Source organism: Loxodonta africana, chromosome 17 (assembly GCF_030014295.1).
Source record: "Loxodonta africana isolate mLoxAfr1 chromosome 17, mLoxAfr1.hap2, whole genome shotgun sequence".
Classification (NCBI taxonomy): domain Eukaryota; kingdom Metazoa; phylum Chordata; class Mammalia; order Proboscidea; family Elephantidae; genus Loxodonta; species Loxodonta africana.
Window position 1 is genome coordinate 3483242 of NC_087358.1, and position 24423 is coordinate 3507664.

A 24423-nucleotide genomic window follows, 5' to 3' on the forward strand; every position below is an offset into this window, starting at 1 on the left:
AGCTGGGGTGTCCACCATCATTCAGGAAGTCCAGAGCACGGTGGCTGTGTTTACGGCCTTAGCTGGGGTGTCCACCGTCGTTCAGAAGTCCAGCGCACAGTGGCTGTGTTTACAGCCTTAGTGGGGATGTCCACCATCGCTCAGGAAGTCCAGGGCGCAGTGGCTGTGTTTACGGCCTTAGCTGGGGTGGCTGGGCCATGAAGCTGCCTCCCCAGGAGCTTAGCGATGGCTGAGTTTGTTGCAGCTGAAGAATCCCCCCCACCCAGCACCCCCCTGCACTAAGACGGTGCTGGTACTCCTGAAGATCACAGCCCCAGGAAATTCCATTTTCAACAGCCCAGCCTGCTTTCTGCTACATCTTTCCTGAGGCACTGGAACACACCACTGGTATTTAATTTCCCCACTAAAGAGCCTGGTGGCTCAATGGTTACGCATTCACATGCTCAGCTGCTAACCAAATGGTTGGGAGTTCAAACCCACTGGCCGCTCTGCAGGAGAAAAATGTGGAAGTCGGCTTCTACAAAGATTACAACCTTGGAAACCCTATGGGACAGGTCTGCTCTGCCTTGTGGGGCCGCTATGAGTTGGAATTGGCTCAACAGGAACAGGTTTTTGCTTTGGTTATTTCCTCGCAACAAAGCCCTGGTGGCACAACAGTTAAGCACTCAGCTGCTAACTGAAAGGATGATAGTTGGAACCCACCCAGTGGCTCCTAGGGGAAAGACCTGGTAATCTCCTTCCGTAAAGATTACAGCCTAGGAAACCCCATGGAGCATGCCTAGTTTGTCACATGGGGTCGCTATGAGTCAGAATCAACTTGATGGCACACAGAAAACACAAGCCCATGCAGTCGACAGCCCAGTGGGATCGCTAGGGGCCAAGCCATTTTAGGTGCATACACACAGGCTAAGCACTTGGCAGCTAACTGAAAGTCTGTCGGTTCGAACTCACCCAGCAGCTCTTCGAGAGAAAGACCTGGTGATCCGCTCCCATAAAGATTCCAAAACCCCACTGCTGTCAAGTCAATTCCGACTCATAGCAACCCTCTAGGACAGAGCAGAATCGCCCCTTTGGGTTTCCAAGGCTGCAATCTTTACAGAAGCAAACTGCCACATCTTTCTCCTGCAGGGGGGTTGGTGGATTCAAGCTGCCGGCCTTTCAGTTAGCAGCTGAGCACTTAATCACTGTGCCACCAGGGTTCCTTCCCTCAATGATCTAGGGGCAGTTATTTTAACTCAGAGGGCAATAATTAGTAGTTCACTGAAGAATTAGACACACACAAGACAGGTCAAGCAGAGTTCCTTTATTTTACCCACAATGCTCTGGCACACACTACGTGAACGCGGAGACTGGCATCTGGAAGCATTTCTGACGGCATCAGAACATCATGCCTTCCAGGCCATCCTCCATGAATTTCTTATACAGGGCCATGAACTTGGCCACAAACGCCTCCAGGTGATAAATGGCTTTGATGCCCAGCTGCAGGCGATGTTCGTAGAAAGCCGCCATCTGGGCCACCTCCCCCTTCAGCTGTCCATCGCAATTGTGCAGGAGCTCTGAGAGGAGGCCCTGCAGAACGACAACCAGCCATTAAAACGGAGACGTGTAAAACTCATGCAAAAAAAGAGGTCAACTGAAGTCAGTCCTGTTCAACACGTGAGAACCTGAATTCTTTTATGGGGACCAGCAGTCTTCACCCAAAAGCAAGAGGCTTCAGACCTTCTCCGGAATGTGACAATGTGGTGCTTATCTGCCAAATGGAAACCCTGGTGGAGCAGTGATTAAGAGCTACGTCTGCTGACCAAAAGGTAAGCAGTTCGAATCTACCAGGGGCTCCTTAGAAACTCTATGGGGCAGTTCTACTCTGCCCTATAGGGTCACTGAGTCGGAATCAACTTGACGGCAATGAGTTTTTTTTATCGACCACAGCCCAGATATTTACCTCACAAGGGTGCAAGGATATGAACAAAAGATGCTTACTGCAGCATTATTAATAATAATAATCTCTACCCAACCTCACGTTCTACCAGTAGGGATCGTACTCAACAGATGGACATACTGATAGAATAATTCCATCGCTCATCCACTAAAGAGAACCAGGGGACTCTGTACCGCTACGCAGGAACGCACATGCTGCCTGGCAAAACGAAAACACGGCTGCAGAACACTGGGTTCTGTAAAGCTACACACAGCGCACACACACACATATGTACCTGTTTGTATGTAAAAAGAGTTAAAAAAAAAAAAAAAAAAAAAACCCCGGTTGCCATCCAGGAGATTCCAACTCAGGGTGACCCCACGTGTGAAGGGTAGAACTGTGACTACTTTTCACAAGCAGATTACGAGGCATGTCTTCCCAGGCACTGCTGGGTGGACCTGAACCACCAACCTTTCGGTTAGTAGCTGAGCACTTAGCTGTTTGCACCACCCAGGGACTCCTCGTCAAAAGTAATCTGTTAAAAGTGGTTAACCCTTGTAGAGATAGAGGATTAGAACTTTATTGTCTCTTTGTATACTATCACTTGAATTTTTTGGTGTAATAAATGTTTCAGTTTTAACAGAAAACAAAAAACCCTCATTTCTCTAATACCTTGCAACCAATCAATCTAGCTCGTGAGGAAGGAGACTGGCCAAACCTGAAGCCTGGAGCTGTGCCTACAACAACCTATAGTCTGGACCTGCCTCCTCTTTAATCGACATCTTTCCACATGTACTGATATGCCTGGCCGTCAGAAACACCTACCCCCAACTATTTACACACCTGCCTTCTTTCCTCCTTTGCATATTCAAGTCTCGGTGCAAACCCAAGGTCCTCAGAGAAGCCATCGACGACCTCCCTATCGAAATCAGCACAGGCCTCCCAGACTATCCTGCCGTTTTGTTACTTCCTGGATAGCGCTTGTTCTGAAATCCTCTTGCTTCTTTGCTTGTTTACTAGAAGATAGGCCCCTCGCCTGTCTTCTTCAGCACTACCCTAGTGGGACCTGGCCCATGGCGAGGCTCAGTCAACATCAGCTGAATGATAAGCTAGAGGAGGCTCAGTAAACATCTGCTGAAGTGGTAAGCTGGAGGAGGCTTAGCAAATGCCTGTTTAAGTGTTAAGCTCGAGGAGGCTTAGTAACATCCACTTAAGCGATAACCTGGAGGAGGCTCACTAAACATCTGCTGAAGTCATAAGCTAGAGGAGGCTCAGCCAACATCTGCTGAAGTGATAACCTGGAAGAGGTTCAGTAAATGTCTGCTTTGAAGTGTAACCTGGGGGAGAGAGGTGACTGCGTAACGTGGTGCTGCACAAGCCCCAGAATCACACATTCAATGTCAAAATCTGCAATTGTTACCTTCATTATTATCTCAGGAGGAATACAGTGAGTTAAAAGCTCATAGAGTCTTCCGCGAACTTCCAGGAGTCTACATAGAAACAGAATGATTGATATTTTGTGATGAAAGAGGCAATTTTCCCAAGTACCTACCGCGCTGTTTTACTTTATGAATGAAACGAACACTCCAAACGCAGGCACGTTCTCGTACGCAGCTTATTATACTCGGCATACATACAGAGAAGCATCTCCGAATTTCAGCTCATTTTTTAGAAAAAGTCTTCAGAATGCTTTTAAAGGGAGGCAACGTTTATATTCGGGATTGTTAAATTCTATCAAAACACCATCAAAGTACCACATAGAAATTAAGGCTTCATGAACAGTGGGGTTTGAATTTCTTCATGCCGTGGATTTTAAGATACTTAGTGACATTTCAAATGTTTATTTTCCCCCCAGACAGACAACATCTAGGACGTGCAGAAAATGGTCCTAAAAAGATTAACCGGTCGCCAGTCAATTACCAAGAGTGACAAAAGAGAACATGGGTGCCAAAGAACTGCACATGTAGAAACTATTGAGCTGGTGTGTGTTCTGCTGTGTTTGTTCTCAGTCACAACAAAAATATTAAAGAAAAAAAAAAAAAGAGTAAACAAAGGCGTGAAATACAATATACTCTCACCCTCTAGACTGCAGAGTAAGAATGCAACACAGGGAAACAGCTGTCCTGCCTGAAGGGGGCGGGACATGAGGTTAGAGCTGGGCAGGCACCAGGGCACCTAAGTGAATGGGAACTAAGTGAACAGCTACGTTAAATCCTCTGAACCCTTAACCCCAGGCCCTTATCCAAACACTTCCGGGGAGGAAAAAGGGGGGAGGGAACTACACAAATGACGTTATAAAACAGCAAGAAAATAAGTGACAATTTATCCCAAATACACATAAAGCGTATCATTGTGTATCTCTCTATGCAAGTTGTGTGCCGTCAGTAGACTCTGACTCATAGCGACCCTGCAGGACACAGGAGACCTGCCCCCTGGCGTTTCCGAAGCTGTAATCTTTACGGAAGCAGACTGCCACATCTTTCTTCCAAGGCACAGCTGGTGGGCTCGAACACTGACCTTCTGGTTAGCAGCCCAGCATTCCCTCCAAGTGACAGACTCTGTCAGAGAGACGTGGGTACTCTATAGCCGTCTCTGGCACGTCTAACTGAATGTCCCCCAACAAGCTACTTCATCTCTCTAAATCTCACTTTTCGTATCTACACAACAGTGATGCTAACAACACTTTCCTCTCAGGACGGCTGTATGTGTTCAACGAGATACTGCATGAGCTGACGCTAAAACTAGCTGCTATTCAAATGAGGAAACTATGATGGCTCCAAGACTGAGAGCACAGGAATCACGACTGTAATATCACAGGAAGACCAAGATCTCAAACCAGGCATCTGGGAGGCGCTGGGTCAGTGACAGAACACCAAGCCCTCTAGTCATTTCAGGTCAGCCCCACAGCTTTCAAGAATTGAGTTTTTTTTTTTTTTTTTTTAAACAGAGCACAACGTTAGTCTGACTAGACAGGAAACGCAGCTTCTCTTCTCGTAGAAGTTCATCTACTACGAGTGGCCAGAACCTGGCGGCCAGAACCTGGGAGGGACACGGCAGGACAGGGCAGCAGGAGCTGGGAGAATTATGCAAAGGGACAACGAACTGAAGGTTTCAAAATGCATCTGATATTGTCCAATACTGAAACATCTATACCTAAATTCCTTAAAAGTAGTAAAGCTCTAATGCTACAAATTTTTCTCCTTCAACGACAGAAGAAAAACAAGAAACAAACGTATCCAGAAAAGACTGTCATTTTTAACGTTTTTATAAATGGCTTCTAAAACACACTTTAGTTGACGTTTTCTGTCCTTCAAGGCTGGGATTTCATCACTGCTTACCAACATCTTACAAAATGGAATGGGCACACTTTTTCCTAAAAAAAAGACCTGTTTTCTTATTAGACCACAGAAAACGTTTAGCTCTTTTTGAAAAATATTAAATCCTTCAACTAAAATATATTATAGGAATTCAAAAAAGCTCTAAATAGTAAGCCCAAACCCACAGCCACTGAGCTGATTCCAACTCATAGCAGCCCTGTAGGACAGTGTAGAACTGCCCCGTATTCCCAGGCTATGATCTTTTTAGAAGCAGACCGCCATATCTTTCTCCAGCAAAGCCGCTGGTGGGTTTGAACCACTGACCCTTTGGTTAGCAACCAATCGTTTCAACCACTGTGCCACCAGGGCTCCTTAATTAAACAGTAAGTACCATCTACATATGAGTCCCCTACTAACAGCAATAGTATCCAAGGAGCACATTTTATAATCCCTTTAAAGAATTTCTTATAAAAATTAAACATGGCACGTTCCTCTCATCGTTTTTCTCGTTTAAACCAAGGAAGCTAAAATCCTAGTGATCCCCTTTGTCTATTCTGAACCCTATCACAGCCAACTGCCCTCTCTGGGGTCTAGAGATGGCTCCTCAGTTCTCACTGGCAACGAGGGTCGGAGACCATGCCTCAGCGAGCCCACGGAGCCTTCTCCATGCTGCACACAGGCCGTGGGCCTGAGGCTGCCTCTCCTCATTAGAGAAGCGCACATTCCCTTTCTCCATCAAAGCTGTCATGATCAAACAAAAATCAAGCCTACCTACAAAAGACGTAAACAGAAGCCACTCTGCAGCAAACGCACACAAACTGCTCCCTGTGCCCCAGCGGTATGTACACAGTATTATTCCTACCGCGTTCACAGGGTTTTCCAGCTCTCAAACGTGATCACACCATCACCCTTCCTCTTCGTAACAATTCAAGACACAAGTATCCTTGGTGGAGTCACAGCAATTGTATCGTCATCACACAAACACAGGCGCCAAAGATCTATGGCGGCGTTACCTGCTCAAAGACACTTGGCTAAAAACCAGTGGGTAAGAACTAGAAAGCTGACTCATAGTCTGGTGCCTTTGGAGCAGATGACGTATCAGTTATAAAGGTGTATATCGTTCTCTTCCAGATTAGAAAGCCCAACTCACTGTGCCTGCAGGAGGCCGTGACGGTGAAAAGAAAGCTACAAGCCTCAAGGTGACTATCGTTTACACACATGCTCTGCTTTTACACACCAACAACCGAATAAAAGATATGACTTCACAGATCAGCTACTCGGAGCCATGGAATTTCTGAAATTAAACCCTACCTTTGCGTTAAAAGTTGAGTATTTAGATTTTAGGTTTAATTGTAATTCCAAATAGCACAAGGTTTAGCATCAAACAGCTCATGGAAAACACACAGTCTCTGTGCTAGCTTGTCAATCAAGCTTTTCTCAGCATCCTGCTCCCTGCTTACCTTTGTGGACTCTGCTGGCTGACGATGGCATTGGCTGTCTCCCTCAGGTAGACCTCCCAGTCTGACTCGGGGATGTCCTGGTCTGCAGTGAAAGGGTACCTGCGGGACAGGAAGAGCAGGGCCGTGGGTGCCAGCGTGCCATGTGCCCGCCCCCCACGTAGCCGCCCCTCACTCACTGCTGCACACGGCAGGCCTCACACATCAGGAGGGCTTTCCGGAGGTTGCGGCAGGACTTCTCCGCCAGCCTGCGTGCCAGCTGTGCGGGGAGGGTCAGGCCTTCCTTCCTGCACACGGTGGACAGCACATGGCAGATCTGCAGACATAGAACGAGATAATACGGACACTCTTCCCAGGAGCACAGCAGGTGAGACAATTCTGCAGCCAACATTCTTTACGGATCCTTTAACTAGTATTCCCCTAATTTTTACCAGTGAAACTTAAAATAAAGGTGCTTTGTTGTTGTTGTCGGGTGCTTTCGGGTTGTTCCCAACTCATCATGACCCCATGTGACAGAGTAAAACTACCCCACAGAAGTTTTCTAGGCTATAATCTTTACCGGAGCAGATCGCCAGGCCTTTCTCCCACAGAGCTGCCACCAACCTGTCGGACAGCAGCCGAGCACTCCACCGCTGCACCACCAGGGCTCCTCTCTCCCACAGAGCTGCCGCCAGCCTGTCGGACAGCAGCCGAGCACTCCACCGCTGCATCACCAAGCTCCTCTCTCCCATACAGCTGCTGCCAGCCTGTCGGACAGCAGCCGAGCACTCCGCCACTGCACCACCAGGGCTCCTCAGAGGTACTTTACCACCATGCAGTTTTACAGTGTCACATATTATCCTACTTCACACAAAATCTCCCAAATCTAGGAACAGTCCGGAAACTGTACATTGTGAGAAGTCAGTATTTCACTGACAGCTGCAATGAAGAAGGAAAGCACGTACCGATGCTTTGTCAGCCTAACTTTGCTCCCTTACCTGGGGACCAGGTGTTCACAACACCTCCCTGCGAGATCCATTTCCTCCATTCCTGAGACTCCTCCTCAAAACCTGTCGCTGAGTCAATTCCAACTCACAACAGCCCCATGTGACAGGGTAGAAGTGTCCCATAGGGTTTTCTTGGCTGTAATCTTTACAGAAACAAATTGCTAGGCCTTTCTTCCACAGCGCAGCTGGGTAGGTTCAAACCACCAACCTTTGGGTTAGCAGCCGAATGTAGACTGCATGCACTACCCAGGGATCTGAGACTCCTCCTACAGTCAATGAAATCAGCTTGAGAAGACACGCCATACCTGGCCCTTAGCTAGTCTAACAGTTAATATTGCCTACTTGTTTAAAGCAGAAGATGGTTTAAAAAAGAACATATTTGATATACCTGGTGTATGTGTGTGTGTCTGTATACACACAGGTATGGGAGCCCCTGGGCGGAGCAAATGGTTAAGCGCTCCCCTACTAACAGAAAGGTTGCCAGTTCCAACCACCCGAAGACGCCCTGGAAGAAAAACCTGGCAATCTGCTTCCATAAGGACTGCCGCCTAGATAAACCTATGGGGCAGCTCTACTCTGTCACACGGGGTCGCCGGAGCTGGAGCCGACACAACGGTGACTACCCCGGCTATGTGCTGGTTCACCCGTCTACTGCCGGTCACCTCCGGGCTCACAGCCAACCCTGAACTTCTGCCATGCCCGCTACATCTTTACAGATTCTGAACAGAATGTTCCCTGACACGTCCCCAGGACTCACATCTTCAATGCTGGGGGCAGGCACACGGACGGCCAGGCACCTACTCCGGATGGGCGCTATCACCTTGGAGGTGGACGTGCAGTACAGGATCAGCCTGCAGGTGGACATATACTTTTCCATGGTCCTCCGCAAGGCGTGCTGGGCATCTCTGGTGAGCTTGTCTACCTCGGTCAGCAGCACCACTGTGGCCAGAGAAAGAAGATACACTCACCTGGGCGTCTGTCTGCTCCTCCTCCTTGTCCTCCTCGTCACAGGGAATTTAAGCCTGGGGTAGTCTAAGACTCTTCACTTTAGTAATGACAAATTGAAGTCACAAGTATGGTTACAATAACTTATTTTATTTGGATTCCAAAATTTCTATCATCAAACAAGCCAAGACGCACTACCCATTTCTCATTGCCATTGAGTTGATTGTAACTCACAGTGGCCCTATAGGACAGAGCAGAGCTGTCCCATAGGGCTTCCAAGGCTATAATCTTTATGGAGGAATCCTGGTGGCATGGTGATTAAGAGCTCAGCTGATAACCAAAAGGCTGGCAGTTCAAATCCACCAGCCCCTCCTTGGAAACCCTATGGGACAGCTGTACTCTGTCCTATAGGGCCGCGATACGTTGGAATTGACTCGACAGCAATGGGTTTGGTTTGGTTTGAACAGCCCTGGTGGTGCAGTGGTCAAAGCACTCAGCTGCTAACTGAAAGGTCAACAGCTTGAACCCACCAACTACTCTTCAGGAGAAAGACCTGGCAGTCTGCTTCCGTAAAGACTACAACCGAGGAAACCCTAGGGGGCAGTGCTGCTCTCACACAGGGTCACTATGAGTGGGAATCAACTCGATGACAACGGCTTTGGGTTTTTGGGTTGGACGATGAATACCCACCAGAAAGAGATGCCTACAGAGCAGCGGAAAACTGTACACTGATATTTCAAAATGAGCTTTAAACTTTTAAGAAAATAATACAAGTCATGAAAGAACAACAGATATGAAGTAACAAGAAAAAAGACTTGAAGAGAGAGATGAGGGAACTCAGGAAATAATTAGAATTACAAGGAAAAATCATTCTAAAAATCTTCAAAAAAAGGAAAACACAAAAGAATTAAATACAATGAACAGTCTCAGGATGAAAAGGAGGAAAATTTTTTAATTAAACAAAAAGGATAAATATTTGAGATAAAGTGATAGATATAAAATATAAACAAAGAAAAGCCTACATAGGTATAACGAAAGACACTGAAGAAAACCAAAGTAACAGAACGAAACATACCCTCAAACTAAAACTCAAGAAAATTTTTTGAACTAGAAAATTCGAAAGGGCACAGCATTTAACTCGGAAAAGCAATCCAGACCTGCCAAATAGCAAGACATATTTTAATAATACTACTGAGCTTTAAAAAACAAACAACAAAACTTTGGCGATCTACACCAAAGGCTACGACGCTTACAAAGGACAGAAAAAAATCAGTTTCATCAGACTCTGACAGCATTGTTTTCGTGCCTGAAGATTATGGAATAGCATACTTAAGAAGGCTGAGAGAAGTATGAGCCACACATTTTATACCCAGCCAAACATCACGACAGTCAACCACACGCCTTAAATAAACTGTGATAAACCAGAAAGGACTCAAGGAATAGTGGGCCTGTTATCCTTTCCTCAGGAATCCACTACAGAAGAAAACTGAGAAAACCAGAGACTGGAGGTACACAGACGTAAGGGCTGGGAGCGACCACTAAATCAACAGACGCCAGCACATGAGAACTAAGACGAAACGGAGGTTTTACTGGTTGCCTTTAGTATAAATGTAACCAGTAACACAAAAATACAGACTTCCTAAATATTAAAAAATACATCAAAAGATATTCAAGTTATCCTACAAACCCAAATGGTGGAACTGGCGTCAAACATACAAATATACTATAGATGGCCATGTTCCCTTATTTAAAGAAAATGAATTTCAGATGGGCTAACAAATAAAATTCAATACTGTACTATAAACAAGATATACACCTAAAACAAATACACTGAGGAAGCTTAAAAATGAAATGAACGGCAGACAAAAAGACATGCCAGGCAACTGCAAATATGAATAAAGCAGAGGACACAATCCTGTCATCTGACAGCACTGAGAAGGACACAGGACACCTTACAAAGCTGAGGGACGCCACTCACACTGAAGACGTAACAGGCATTCATGACTACGTGCCAGTAACGCGGCAACTGAGTTCACACATCACAAACTAGAGACATACAGAAGGGACTTTAGCAGACCTCTCTCAGTTCAAGACATCTCAGTGCTCTCTACAGGCATATAAATACAGAGCATCTCAACAGAACAATTAGTAAGGTCAGTTCTATAAACACGCACTAGCTCTGAATTTGGGGAAGAAAATACGCCTTCCTTTTAAGTACAAGTGAAACGTTTACCACATTTGAACATATTTTAGACACAAAGGAAACTTCAAATCCCAAGAACAGACTATAAGCATCCTCACCATAGTGTAATAAACTATAATGCTTTCAAAAAAATCAAAACAAGGATGAGCCTTCATTTGAAATATTTAAACCATTAAACAACTGTTGGATGAAAAGTGAAATACAAAATTAAACTGTAGAACTTCTTGTAAATAATATTGAAAACATGACATTATCAGAATCACAGGATTCAGTTAAAGCCATTCTTGAATGAAAAATTACAGCATTAAATATTCGTATCAATAAAAATGAAAACAAATGAGTTAAAGTGAGCCAAAACAATGCAGAAGGTATTAAAAATAAAAAGTAATGAACTAAAAAACACCTAACGATACTTCATCGAAAAAAATCAACAACACAAACTACTGGAAAAAAAAGAGGCAGAAGAGAAAGCATAAATTCCCACAATAAGAAATGGCAAGATGGAAATAAACACCAAAAACAGAGAAAATTTTAACTAACCAAACTTAAAAAAAAAAAAATTGAAACCAGATGACATGGGCGATTTTAAAGAAAATGTCAATTTGGAAAATTTAACTACAGAAAACGGTGAACAGTAGGTTCCACCACAAAGAGCAAGTTCATATGGTTTCAAGGGAATACTATGACAATGACAAACTACTCAAGGACAAAAAAAAAAAAGGAAATTCTCCAAATTTGTTTCACTAGGCTACTGATCCCAAAATCTGACAAAGACAGCACCAAACAAAAAGCACTACGGACCAACCGGGGCAAAACTAAATCATCAGCAGGCAGGAAACAGCAGCATACTAAAAGTCTCTAAGACATCATGACCAAGTGAGATTCACTTGAAACATAAAGCAGGTTCAATCCAGTAATATAATGCTTCATATTAATCAGGCTAAGAAGAAAAACCGAAAGATTACAGCCACGGGTACAGGAGAAGCATCTGACAAAATGCAACACCATTCGTATTAGAAATTTGGAATAAAACGAGAATTGATGAATACTATCTTACCATGATAAAATGCATACTCCAGCAATTAGCTTAATGGGGAAACACTAAGGCTTTCCTTCCAAACCCACTGCAGGGGTCCACTATCTCTACTAGTAAATACTCTGCTGGAGGGGCTGGCCAACATGGGCATACATGAGAAAGCACAGAGAGACACATGAACTGGAAAGGAAGAGGAAAGGCCATCTCTGTTTACAGACAATATGCGTAAATACTTAGAAAACACTCATCAATGGAAAGACCATTCATTTACAGGCAATACGGGAAATTTAATAACACAGGGTATAAAATTATTGTTGTTGTTTGCTGCCATCAAGTCACCTCCAGCTCATGGCGACCCCACGTGTGCAGAGAACAGCAGCTCCATAGGGTTTTCAAGGCTGTGACTTTTCAGGGGTAGATCACTAGTCCTGTCTTCTGAGGAGCCTCTGCGCAGGCTCAAACTGTCAATCTTTTTGGCTAGTAGTCAAGCACTTGACCCTTTGCACCACCCTCCCAGGGACTCGATAAAACAAAAAAGCTCATTGCTGTTGAGTCGATTCAAACTCATAGCGACCCTACAGAACAGAACTGCCCCGTGGGGTTTCCAAGGAGCAGCTGGTGCATTCAAACTGCCGATCTTTTGGTTAGCAGCCAAGCTCTTGATCACTGCACCACCAAGGACTCAACAGTTGTCATATATACAAACACAACAGTTAGAAATATACAAAAATATATACAAGGAAAAGCTCCAGTAACAGTACCAAACAATACATATGTGTAAACTGTAAACTACAGAGGAAAAGTAAGACTTAGGCTAGGAATATGCACAGACAACTGACAAAACAATAAAAATGGTCAATGAACAAAAGAAAAAATACAGCACTCACTGGAGAAAAACAAGTTTCTTCTCCTCCATTCAAACTGACAAAGATCAGAGTTACCCGCAGTACCCATAATGTAGGGGAGAGATGTTGTTAGGTGCTGTCGAGCCAGTTCCTACTCATAGCGACCCATGCAAAACAGAATGAAACACTGCCCGTTCCTGCGCCATCCTCACAATTGTTGTTCTGCTTGAGCTCATTGTTGCAGCCACTGTGTCAATCCACCTCGTTGAGGGTCTTCCTCTTTTCCGCTGACCCTGTACTCTGCTAAGCATCATGTCCTTCTCCAGGGACTGATCCCTCCTGACAACATGTCCAAAGTATGTAAGATGCAGCCTTGCCAACCTTGCCTCTAAGGAGCATTCTGGCTGCACTTCTTCTAAGGCAGGTGTAAACCTGCACCGTTCAGGTCAAGAATTTGGCAAACTATACTGAAAGTATTAAAGGTGTCATATTTAACATCACAAAGTCTCACCTGTAATAAAGTATGCACACAGACGCACAGAAAGGGTACCGGAAGGGAAAAACCAAAACATCACCAGTCGGTGTCTCTGAACGACGGGATTACGGCCAATGCGAATTTTCTTTTGGTTTCTGTACATTTTTTATAACAACCACGTAACTCTGTTTTAAGGAGAGTTATTCCACAATTGTGCAATTTCTCCTTTTAAATGGTGTTATTCTCATTAGTCATCCAGTTCTAAAAGATTCCATGGGTGGCACGAAAAGGCGGCTCTTCCCCCCAGATCCCCTTCCACTGGACTACAAACTCCCGTGAGCGCAGAGACGCCTCTCTTCACTTCCGTAGTCAAACAGCAACGTCACATGACGCTTGGCAGCAGCAGGCGGCTGATCAGCTTTGCTAAGTGGCTGGAGCCTGCCTTTCCCGCTACGTTTTCTCTTACACCCATCAGCTACCATCCGAGCGTCAGCCTCGCGACAAGAACTCTTTTTAGGACCTACCTTTAAAATCTCTCTGAGAGCTTGTCTCGAGCTGCTGAGACTGCGCCACCGTTTTCAACATCTCCTGAATGACCACCCGGTCGCTGTTCCCAGCATCACTGTGGAGCACAGACAACGGAAACTTCCTACGTGCAAACTTCAGGAGGCACCCTGCCCTGATCTCAGTCAGCGTTTGTGATAAAAACGTCAAAGATCATAGGTAGTTAATGATTTCGGTAACACCGAATTATATTCATCAGACGTTAAAAGTGAACTATCTTAGTCATCAAAATACTAAACTATTCCAATACTCGATTACAATCTGACGTCACTGCAAACAGTACACGTGCACTTACATCAAGTTTATTTTAACGTAAAAACAGCAATAGCTAGTAACTAGTTAAGTAACTGTTTAGGGAACACTTTGGGCACTTCTGTATGCACTATGCAGAGTTAATGGCTAGTTACTGCTGATTTCTCAGTTATCAATGATTACGCAAAAAAATAACTCTTCAAAACAAATTCAACTGCCACTGCTCCCCCTAGCCCTCACAGAGCAAAGGACTGAGAGCAAGCCCAGGAAAATTGGCTCCCAGCACTGGCACCGAGCTGATTCAAGGTCTCAGCGAGGGGGTGCGAGAAGCTAACTGGGTGTGAGAGGCAAACCCAGAGCTCTGTAAGGCACCGACTTGCCCCACAGAACCATGGAAGCCTTACCCAACGTTGCTGCAACACGTCATTCCTACACCATTCGGCACTCTGTTGCTCTTGCAAGCGTTTCCCATGTACCTCGCCAAGATCCTTATCTTAGTAGCTCATGACAGGTAACACACACATAGGGTTACCCCTTGTCATCAAATGGATTCCGACTCATAGCGACCCAAGTGACAGAGCAGAACTGCTCCGGAGTTTCCAAGGCTGTCATCTTTACAAGAGCAGATCACCAGGTCTTCCTCCTGCAGAGCAGCTGGTGGGCTCGAACTGACCTTTTGGTTCACAGCTGAGCACTTAACCACTACGCCACCAGGGCTCTTTAGACATAGGGCGGTAAAATATTATAAAACCCTCTAATCAAGCAACTGAAACAAAGAAGTGTCAAAGGAAGACGTGGTAACCCAAACTCAATTTCTGAAATATACACTCCAGACATTTGAGATTTTTAGACACTCCTTGCTCATCAGTCCTAAATGTGTCAGTAAAATTTAACAAAAACTTACTATACAATGTACTCTGTGTAAGACACTAAGTGCTGCAGAGCAAGAAAATTTATTATTATTTGACTCAGGGGTCTGAGAGAAAGAAAAAAAAAAAGAAACAGGAAGGTTCTAGACCCCAATTTCAACCACAGCAGCTTCACTTTAATCTGCTTTATTTACTGGGCTTCCATACATGCGATTTCTTTGAAGAAAGGGTTCTACTCTTCTTTTTTCTAAAGTCTGAAAACCGTTACCCTAAAAGCGCATATTTCAGTACGGTCACACCTTACCTGGGATTAACTTCCAGGTGGTAATTACTTGCAATGGTGCTGATTTCGATCTTCTTTTTAGATGGAGTCTAAAACATGAAGAAAAGAGCTAGATTTTTCAAATGCTGATTAATTTGCTATTTCCTCTTTTTTTGTATTTTCATTGGCTTTTCTTTTATTATGTGAACAATTCATGCTTACCAAAAAAATAAAACTTGAAATAACAGCCGTTAATGTTTCAATTTCATTAACATAATTTTCCTCATGTGCAGATAAACATACACAATTTTGTATAAGTTAGGTCATATCACACATCCTGTTTTTACTGTTTTATTCCTTTTAGTTATATACAGAACTCCCCAAACCACCCCCCATTATCAGCAGATTAATCCCCGTAAACAATCTGAGTACACTACTTCACAGCCTTCTCCAAGAAACATATATATATGTACGCATATGTATTTACAGTGTGAGCATTTCTTATTCAAAAAGAGAGAAGATCATACAAGTCTGTCCTGCTTCCCTATGTAACAACACATCTTGGCAATGGTACAGAGAAGACAACGGTATAGCATATTATGGTTGCATCCAAACCCACTGCCGTCGAGTCGATTCCGACTCAGTGACCCTATTATAACACAGAGTGGAAGTGCCCCACAGGGTTTCCAAGGAGCCCCTGTGGATTCGAACTACGGACCTTCTGGTTAGCAGCCGAGCTCTTAACCGCTACACCACCAGCACGGCACCTCATAATATACATGAATGTCCAAAGCTAGTCGTTTGTTCCTTGCTTTTTGCCACCTCAAACATTTCCAGTTAACAAAGGATGCCATAAGGATACAGATATGTCTCACGCCCTGCGTTCATTTCTGTGTAACAGACTCCAGTCAGGGATTTTCTCGACTGACAAGAAAGCCCCACCAATTTACTTCTCCACAGTCCCCTCCCCAACATTCCCCCAATGCAGTAGGTGTGGCCGCGCCCTTTCGTGTCTGCAGGCTGATGAGCAGAACAGACTCGCCCTGCTTCTCCCTGACCACCACAAAGGTCAAACACTTTCACATACAGTTACTGGCCACTTACATTTCTTTCCTGTGACTATTTCTTGTTCAGTTTTCTACTGGGTTATTTGTCCTTCTATCATCACTTTGTAAAACCTTTAACTGGCATGTTCTTTCAAACATTCTTTGACGATCCGTCACTTGCCTATGTATTTTCACACGTCATCTTCAGTCATATAAACTTCTGAAATTCACACATATCCCAGGAACTATTTCTTTTCTTCTACAGCTTTCATGCAGTCTACTAAAAGGTGTCCATACAATCCAAGAAATTGTATTCTAGGAAATCTACTTTTTCATTTTAACATTTATGTTTTTATTTTACCTGTAATTTACAAACTATACGTTGTAGAGCTTCAAGTTTATTTTCTTCGAGACAGATGACTAGTTACGCCAGCACATTTATTAAATAAGTTCATCCTTTTCTACTGATTTGAAATTGACCCTCGGTCATTATCTCCAGGGTCCTATTCAGGTCCACTGGTCTCGCTCTCATGCCAATATTGTTCTGAAATGCATATGGTTAAGTTCTCAGCTGATAATTGAAAGGTTAGTGGTTCAAACCCACCCAGCGACTCTGCAGAACCTGGCGATCTGCTCTTTTAAAGATTACAGCCCAGATAACCCTATGGGGCAGTTCTGTCACATGGGGCCCAAGTGAGTCAAAGTGAGCTTGACAGCATCTAACAACAACAAATGGTCACTCTCATTTGCGGCAGCTCTGGTCCTGCCATCTTCATGGTTAATATATATCTCACTGAATTCCCACCTTGCCTGCTTCTGTGTGGGAAGCCCTCATCCTCCTTTGTAATTCACCCAGGTTTCCACAGGAGTGGTTCACCCAGAGTGGGTCTTAATGAATATTTGTTGATTCGTTTAAATCTTCAATTTTTTAAAACCACATTCACGTGGGAAGAACAGCTAACAAAATATGTACCGAAAAACTGTGAATTCCTAACACATGCTCATGGAGGAAGCCTTGATGGCATAATGCTTAACCACCCAGCTGCTAACTGAAAGGCTGGCAGTTCGAATTCACCCAGCAGCTCTGTGTGAGGACGTCCTGGCAATCTGCTCCGATAAAAACTACAGCCTAGACAACCCTACAGAGCAGTTCTACTCTGTCACACGGAGCAGCTGTGAGTCGAAATGAACTCTGACAGCAAAAAACAATGTAAGTCCCACTTCTTTTTCATTATTCCTATGGCTAGCATCAGAAACGCATTCTTTCGTAAGTACTTTAAAATAATTTTATAGAAATAAAATAACCACTTGCACTGTAACTAGAATTTCACTGAGATGGATACAGGAACTCGGGAAGAAAACACATTTCTAAATATTAAACCTCCAGTCGAGAGCACGCTGCATTTGTCCATTTGTTCAGGTCTTTTCTGCCCTCATGGCTGCTAACCAAAAGGTCGGCAGTTCAAATCCACCAGCCACTCCTTGGAAACCCTGGGGGGGCAAATCTAGCCTGTCCTATAGGGTCACTATGAGTCGGAACCAACTTGAGAACAACAGGCTTGGTTTTTTGGGTTTTATTAAGACACGAGGCCTGGTGGCGCAGTGGTTAAGCACTCAGCTGCTAACTGAAAGGTCAGCTGTTTGAACCTACCAGCCACTCCGCAGGAGAAAGATGTGTCTGTCTGCTCCCGTGAAGATTACAACCTTGGAAACCCTATGGGGCGGTTCTACTCTGTCGTACAGAGTCACTAGGAGTCAGAAGTAGCTGGACAGAAATGGGTGTAAGATATGATAGTTTCTTCCTACAGATGCCATACCTTTCTTGTTAATTTATTTCTACTTAATTTACAAGAATTTCCACCAGGGCGCACCACCAGCACCTCAAACTCCATGAGCATAAACACAAGCTAACCGACAATACCCTGAAGCCCACTCATTCACCTGAAGATCCCATCAGTAGCACCACCATCCACTCACCCAGCACACATTTTTCCAGTACCCGGCGTGCACAAGACACCAGACCAGGGCTACGAGGGATATGAAAAGGAGCATGAGATGTTCTCAACAGACTTGGAGACAAGAAGCTTCTTGCCAAAGAAAAGCACGTAGAAATATAATCACCTCCCAACAAGTAAGTGCTATGAACAGTGTAAAGGACAGGCTGCAGAGCAGAAGGTTCATTCTCATGGGGGCAACAGGGCTGAGAGAAGACTCTGCAGCTGGATCCCAAACGTCGCCTGTCAGGAAGAGCACAAACATGCCAGCACTGGTGAGGATGGAGAGCCTGGTCAGGGCCAGTTCAGGAGCCCCTCCCCATCTCTGAGCTCGGCCCTCCTCTCCCAGGCAGGTCACTTCATTCCACGGTTACAATTCTCCTCAAAAGCATTCCCTTTCTTTTCATTCCCATTGTAAGGCCCAGGATAGCAGACTGCGGAGACCTGAGCTCTGCTCCTGCTCTGGCCCTGACTCACCAGGTGACCTGGAACAAGCCCCACCTCCTACACTCCCCCCCCCACCTCCTGCTGTACAAGACCCCTCACCAGCATAACACATGCAGCTGCTGTCGGGTGCTGTCGATTCCGACTCACAGCGACCCCGTGTGACAGAGTAGCAACTCCCCTTGGTTCTTTACAGGAGCAGATGGCCACATTTTTCTCCCAAGGAATGGCCAGTAGGTTCAAACCACAGACTTTAGAGTTAGCAGCCAAACTTTTAGCTGTAGAGCCACCAAGGCTCTTTCTGGTTTTAAGAGTTGGATCTATGTATCAGTAGCTCTCACTCCTTGGGCACCATGATTATCTGTGAATTCTTATTTAAATTATATGCTGGGCGGTGATGGGGACCGGAGGCGGGGCGGGTAGCATAACCAGGATTGGAAATCCTGACTATAAATATTTGGAGCCTCAAGGTGAAATACGTACTGTGATGGTCTGATGTTCCATTCTCAGTTTCTCCACTCCAACACCATAAAGCTCACGCAGAATACACATTATTCTTGTCTTTTTCCCAGCACCTGATGGTCCATAGACTAACAGGTGAGGAAAGTCACCACACTGTACCTGCAAAGAAAAAAACAAAGCATTTTTTCCTGTTGCAGTGTGCCGGGGAACTGATTCTGACTCACAGCCACTCCACGTCACAGAGCAGAACTGCCCCCCGGGGTTTTCTAGGCTGTAATCTTTATGGGAACAGATCACCCACCAGGTCTTTCTCCCACAGAGCCACTGGGTACGTTCGAACCACTGACCTTTCAGTTAGCAGCCCAGCACTTAACTATTGTGCACTTAACTACTGCGTCAACAGGGCTCCTTCAATACCCTACGCTTGAAGCGGCAACTCCCAAACCTGGCTGTCAGGCTCTCCAGGAGAATCTTTTGAAATTAAAGATTGATTACCAGACCTCATTCATGGGCTGATGATTCCGTGACTCTGAGAACGCTGCCTGTCTCAGTTTGGGCTGTCTCAGTTATCTAGTGCCGCTGTAACAGAAATACCACACGTGGGGAGCTTTAACAAACAGAAATTTATTTTCTCAGTTCAGGAGGCTAGAAGTCAAATCCAGGGTGCTGGCTCCAGGGGAAGGCTTTCTCTCTGTGTAGGCTCTGAGGGAAGGTCCTCATCTCTTCAGTTTCTGCTTCCTGGTTCTTTGGAGATTTCCATGTGTCTTGGCATCTCTCTTACCCCATCTCTCTCTCTACTGGCTCTTTCAATCTTTCACATCTCAAAAGGGATTGACTCAAGGTACACTCTACACTAATCCTGCCTCATTAGCATAACCACAGGTATAAACCAAAACCAGATCCATTGTCAAGACAATCCTGACTCATAGGGACCCTACAGGACAGAGCAGAACTGCCCCATAGGGTTTCCGAGGAGAGGCTGGTGGATTCAAACCACCAACCTTTTGGTTTGCAGCAGCCAAGCTCTTAACTACTGCGCCACGATGGCTCCTGTCAACCACAGATATAGAGGTTAGGATTTACAACACATATTTTTGGGGGACACAATTCTATCCATAATAGGCTCCTAAATACAGTCCCTGTGACAAGAAATGAGTGCATCTGGTTTGCTGGGGAGGTGAAGGAAAAACTTTGCTAGGAAAGTGGGGAGCAAAAAAAGGAAAGCAGCCAGTAAAAGTGTTAGTAAGCAAGGTGCCACTCTGAGCACCTGGGGCTCAATCCTGGGGGGGACCTCCAGGAGTCAGTGTTATCCCACCAAGGACTAGGAGCTGGCCTATGACGGGCTGTCTCCCGTGGGCCCTTTGTTGAGTTCTGCTTGGGGAGGGTTGGAAAAAGGGGAAGGCATTCATTTCCAGGCATTTCAAGTCTGCTCAGGGGGGTCAGCTAGAGAAAGCCCTTGCGCAAAGTACAGAGAGGGAACCTGGAAGTCAGTCTGTGTGCACTTCGGAGTTGAAGGCAGGGGGACAGGGCACAGAATCAGGAGTGTCTGTGACAAGGCAGTTCAGGACTGGCTCCAGGCTAGGGAAGCTGTGCTACGAGAGACGCGAGGATGACCAGGACGCAGACCTTACCCACCCTCGAGTGCATGAGATCTCACAGGGGCAAGCATTTTGTAAACAACCAGTACAGACAAAATGAAGTAAGTGCCTTAACAGGGCTGCTTAATGGCAGTCAATTTTAATACAGTGAAACCTGTGAGAGCCGAGATGCGACTGCCTTGTTTTTCTGGGTCTCAAAAGTCTTTCGCCTTTGACAGGGTGCAGTCACCACTTTTCCATAGCTCCTTTTAGTGGAAAATACTTGTTCTTTCCTCTCTGACAGGTTTCTGCCTGGCACAGGTTCCGGCTTTCACAGGTGTTACCCTATCCTGCAAACTCACCAACATCTGGGGTAAAGTGAAAGGCTCAGAGGAGAGGACAGTTCAGCACTGTAACGCTCAGCAAAGAGCTGCGCCAGACACCTGCCGCCTCTCCTTCTTAAGCTTGCTCTGATGGAGAACAAAGGTTCTACTTCAATTATGCACCAGTTCTATTAAGTTGTGGAGCCCACAGGAAACAGGTGAACACTTTTAAAAGCAAATTATTCAGTTGTTGACTACAATATATTTTCCACATTCTAAACAACAAAAAATAGCCATAGAAAATAAAATCTATCGTGTCTAGGAAAACCAAAGTCAAGGCTACTGTGAGAAAGTGAGACTTGTCTGTAAGGGAGACTTATATGCAGTTGTAACCGATTTACCTTAAATCAGCACAGATGCCACAGCAAGAATTACAGGGGAAAAAAAAAACTTCCATCCCCCAGTGCTGTGCCCATTTCTAATGGCTTCCATGTATAACGCCAAATTCCTTTAGTTATTTCTCATTTTTAAAAAATACTGTACAATTGAACAGTACTGATAAAGGTCAGTATCACAAGACCAGTGCTGAGCAAAAGCCAAACCAAAAACCCAGAGTTCACAGGATCTGCACCCTCCAGCCCACCCTATTTCCCACTGGATTGCTCTCATCCAGCCACAATGGCTCTCAGGGTCCCCAGAACACGGCCAGAACAGGGAATGGTGGCTTGCTGTTCCCTCTACCTGTTACTACTCCTTCCCCAGATAGCTGTGTTCATCACCTTCTCACTAACTACAAGTCCTGGCTCAGATGCCCTTTCTCAGTGACGCTTTCCTTGTTTAAAAACACACCTTTGCCCCACATTTTCCCCTTTCCCTGTTTTCTCCACAGCATTTATTGTCTTCTAACATGACATAAAAGGAGACCTGGTGGCCCAATGGTTAAGAGCTTGGATGCCAAGCAAAAGGTCAGGGTTCGGACCCACTAGCCACTCCAAAGGAGAAAGACCCGGGAATCTGCTCCTATAAAGATTAACAAGATAAAGATTACACCCTAGAAAATCCCATGGGGCAGTTGTACCCTGTCCTATAGGGTGGCTATGAGTCAGAATTGACTCAACAGCACACAATACATGGTGAAATTTACTTGTGTAGATCCACTCTTTCCCCCACTAAAATATTAACTCCACAGGACAGGAGGCTTTGTCTCTCTTGCACTGGTTTAACTCCAGTAGCAGGTACACAATAAGCCTTTGGTGAATGAACAAAGCACCCTGTCAAAAGTCAAAAAAAGTTACTGAAAAAGCCAAAACCAGCCTCCACATCTCTGTTTCCCAATCCTGCAGGAGGAAGCTGCCGCACGTCTTATGAGTACCTGTGCTGATTATGACACAAAGTAAGTTTACACTGCTTTAGAAAGAATGGAAAACACCTCTCCAGTGAAGGTGACTGCTTTAGAAAGAATGGAAAACACCTCTCCAGTGAAGGTGTAATCTTGGTAGGACTAACTTCCTTCCCACGGATTCTCCAAGTGCACAGGTGGACTGGGTATCTAAAGCACCAAGTCAGGCGGCCCAAGCATTCTGAACACCGCGGGTGACGAGCAGGACACCATCTTTTACGGAGCCGAGAGAACACAGGCTCTGAAGTCACTTGTCTGGGTTCCTTTACTGACTCCAGTCATTTATTACTAGCTGTGCGATCTTGGGCAAGTTACTTAACCTCGCTAAAACTCGGTCTCCTTCCAGAAGGCAGAGATGATGATATGTCCCTCGCAGAACCATGAAAAACAAATAAAAATAAAAAAAGCCCTGATGGTGCAGTGGCTGCTTACGCAGCTTCTAATCCAAAGGTCCAGGGTTCAAACCTACCAGCTGCTCCGCAGGAGAGAAAGACATGGTAGTCGGCTTCCACAAAGATTACAGCCTTGGAAACCCTATGGGACAGTTCTACTCTGCCCTACAGAGGCACTACGAGTTGTAATGGAATGGACAGCAATGGGTAAAAAAAAAAAAAAAAAAAAAAAATCCAAAGCGCTTAAAGTAATCATTATTGCAAAATTACTACTCTGTGAAACTACAGCTATGGGATTAGTTTGTTTACACAATGACAGTCCCAAGACAAGAGTTCTAAATTATTCTGGAATCAAAAAGGAGCCCTAGGGGCTGAAACACTTCGGGCATGTTATCAAGAGGGACCAGTCCCTGGAGCACAGCACGCTTGACAAACTGGAGGGTGAGGGAAGAAAAGGAAGTCAGGCCGGCTGCCACGGTGGCTGCGACAATGGGCCTGAGCACGAGCAGGATGGCGAGGACGGTGCAGGGCCGGGCCGCGTTCGTTCTGTTGTACGTGGCGTCGCTGCGAGTGGGAACCAACTAGATGGCACCTAACAGGGGCGAGGTGTGGAAGGGCTTGGCTACCAACCCCAAGGTCTGCAGCTGGAACCCACCACGCGCCGGGCAGGACAAGGGTGGGGCAGCCCGCTTCCATGAAGACTGCTGTTCGTCGTTGCTGCTGTGCGCCCAGGGGTCGACCCTGCAGGGGAGAGCTGCCCCCCGAGTCCCCAGGGGCGGCGGCCGGGTCCCGGCTGCCGGCCTCTCCCTCCCTCGGTTAGCGGCTGAGCTCCCCGCCGCCGCGCCCCCGGGCCTCCTGCCTCGGAAGCCCTAGGGCCGCCCCGCTCTGCCCTGCGGGGCTGCACGAGCCGGAGGGGCCGGGAGGCGGCGGGCTCGGAGCGGCCTGGCTCTGGGACAGCGCCCTCCCCGCGCACGTCCGCTCCCCAGCGCGCGGCACGGAGGCGGGCGGGCTCCGGGGGCTTCGCCGACAGGGGCGTCTGTCTGCAGGGGGCCGCAGGCAGCCCACCGAGCGCCCGCCCGCTCGGCCTGGGACTCCGCCGCCTCGCGTCCCCGCCGCAAACGGGTCGCTGTGCGCACACACCGGGCTCCGGCCACGCCCCTCGCTCCGGCCACGCGGGCTCCGGCCGGCGGCTCACCAGGTTGCGCAGCTGGGCCGCCTGCTCCTTGTGATAGTCCAGCCGCGCCAAGGAACACGGCCGGTACTTGTCCACCCAGAGGCTCATGGCTGCCGGCCGCCCGGACCACGCTCGAAATGCCCGCGCGCGCCGCTCCCGCCCGGAAGCGGAGACGTGTTTTCCTGCGAGTCCCGCCCCGTGACGTCACTACCGGCTGCGGCAGGGACGTCGGCGCGGAAACAGAACGGAAGCCGAAGAAGGACAAAATTAGCCCCGCGTGAGGCCATTGAGCGCCTGTTCCTTTTTTTTTTTTTTTAGTAATCTGTTTCTTTGCTCTCACCTTCTAATATGTTCTCGGATCTATTAAGCAGAATCGAAAATTTAGCTCTGACACTCCGAGCGTCAAATCGAGTACCTGAGACGCTACTTCCCTCAAGTGATTTTGTTTATTCATTCAGTCATTCACTCATTCATTCCACGGAA

At 46.2% G+C, this 24423-nt stretch overlaps 1 protein-coding gene across 2 annotated transcripts; it reads right to left on the bottom strand.

The window, feature by feature from the left end:
• Positions 1 to 1288: 1288 nt before the first annotated feature.
• Positions 1289 to 24115, bottom strand: RFC3 (replication factor C subunit 3). Of its 2 annotated transcripts, none has more exons than XM_003409449.4 (9): positions 23962 to 24115; positions 19097 to 19234; positions 15172 to 15239; positions 13707 to 13804; positions 8436 to 8617; positions 6872 to 7008; positions 6696 to 6794; positions 3339 to 3408; positions 1289 to 1569 (listed from the first exon to the last, which is right to left on the bottom strand). In XM_003409449.4, exons 1-9 carry the CDS (start codon positions 24046 to 24048, stop codon positions 1378 to 1380), a joined length of 1071 nt encoding a protein of 356 aa, XP_003409497.1. In that variant the 5' UTR covers positions 24049 to 24115; the 3' UTR covers positions 1289 to 1377. The 2 variants fall into 2 exon arrangements, with proteins under 2 accessions (XP_003409497.1, XP_023403001.1); XM_023547233.2 differs by lacking the exon at positions 23962 to 24115 and adding an exon at positions 18297 to 18412 and having other exon boundaries at positions 19097 to 19210.
• Between the last annotated feature and the right edge of the window lie 308 nt (positions 24116 to 24423).

Excerpts from the sequence above, each read along its gene's own strand:
- RFC3 (XM_003409449.4), bottom strand. The coding sequence starts at position 24,048 with ATGAGCCTCTGGGTGGACAAGTACCGGCCGTGTTCCTTGGCGCGGCTG. Across the intron at positions 15,240-19,096 it reads TGGAACATCAGACCATCACA|ACTCCATCTAAAAAGAAGAT; the intron begins GTACGTATTTCA and ends TTCATGTTTTAG. Across the intron at positions 8,618-13,706 it reads CTCTCAGAGAGATTTTAAAG|TGGTGCTGCTGACCGAGGTA; the intron begins GTAGGTCCTAAA and ends CTCTGGCCACAG.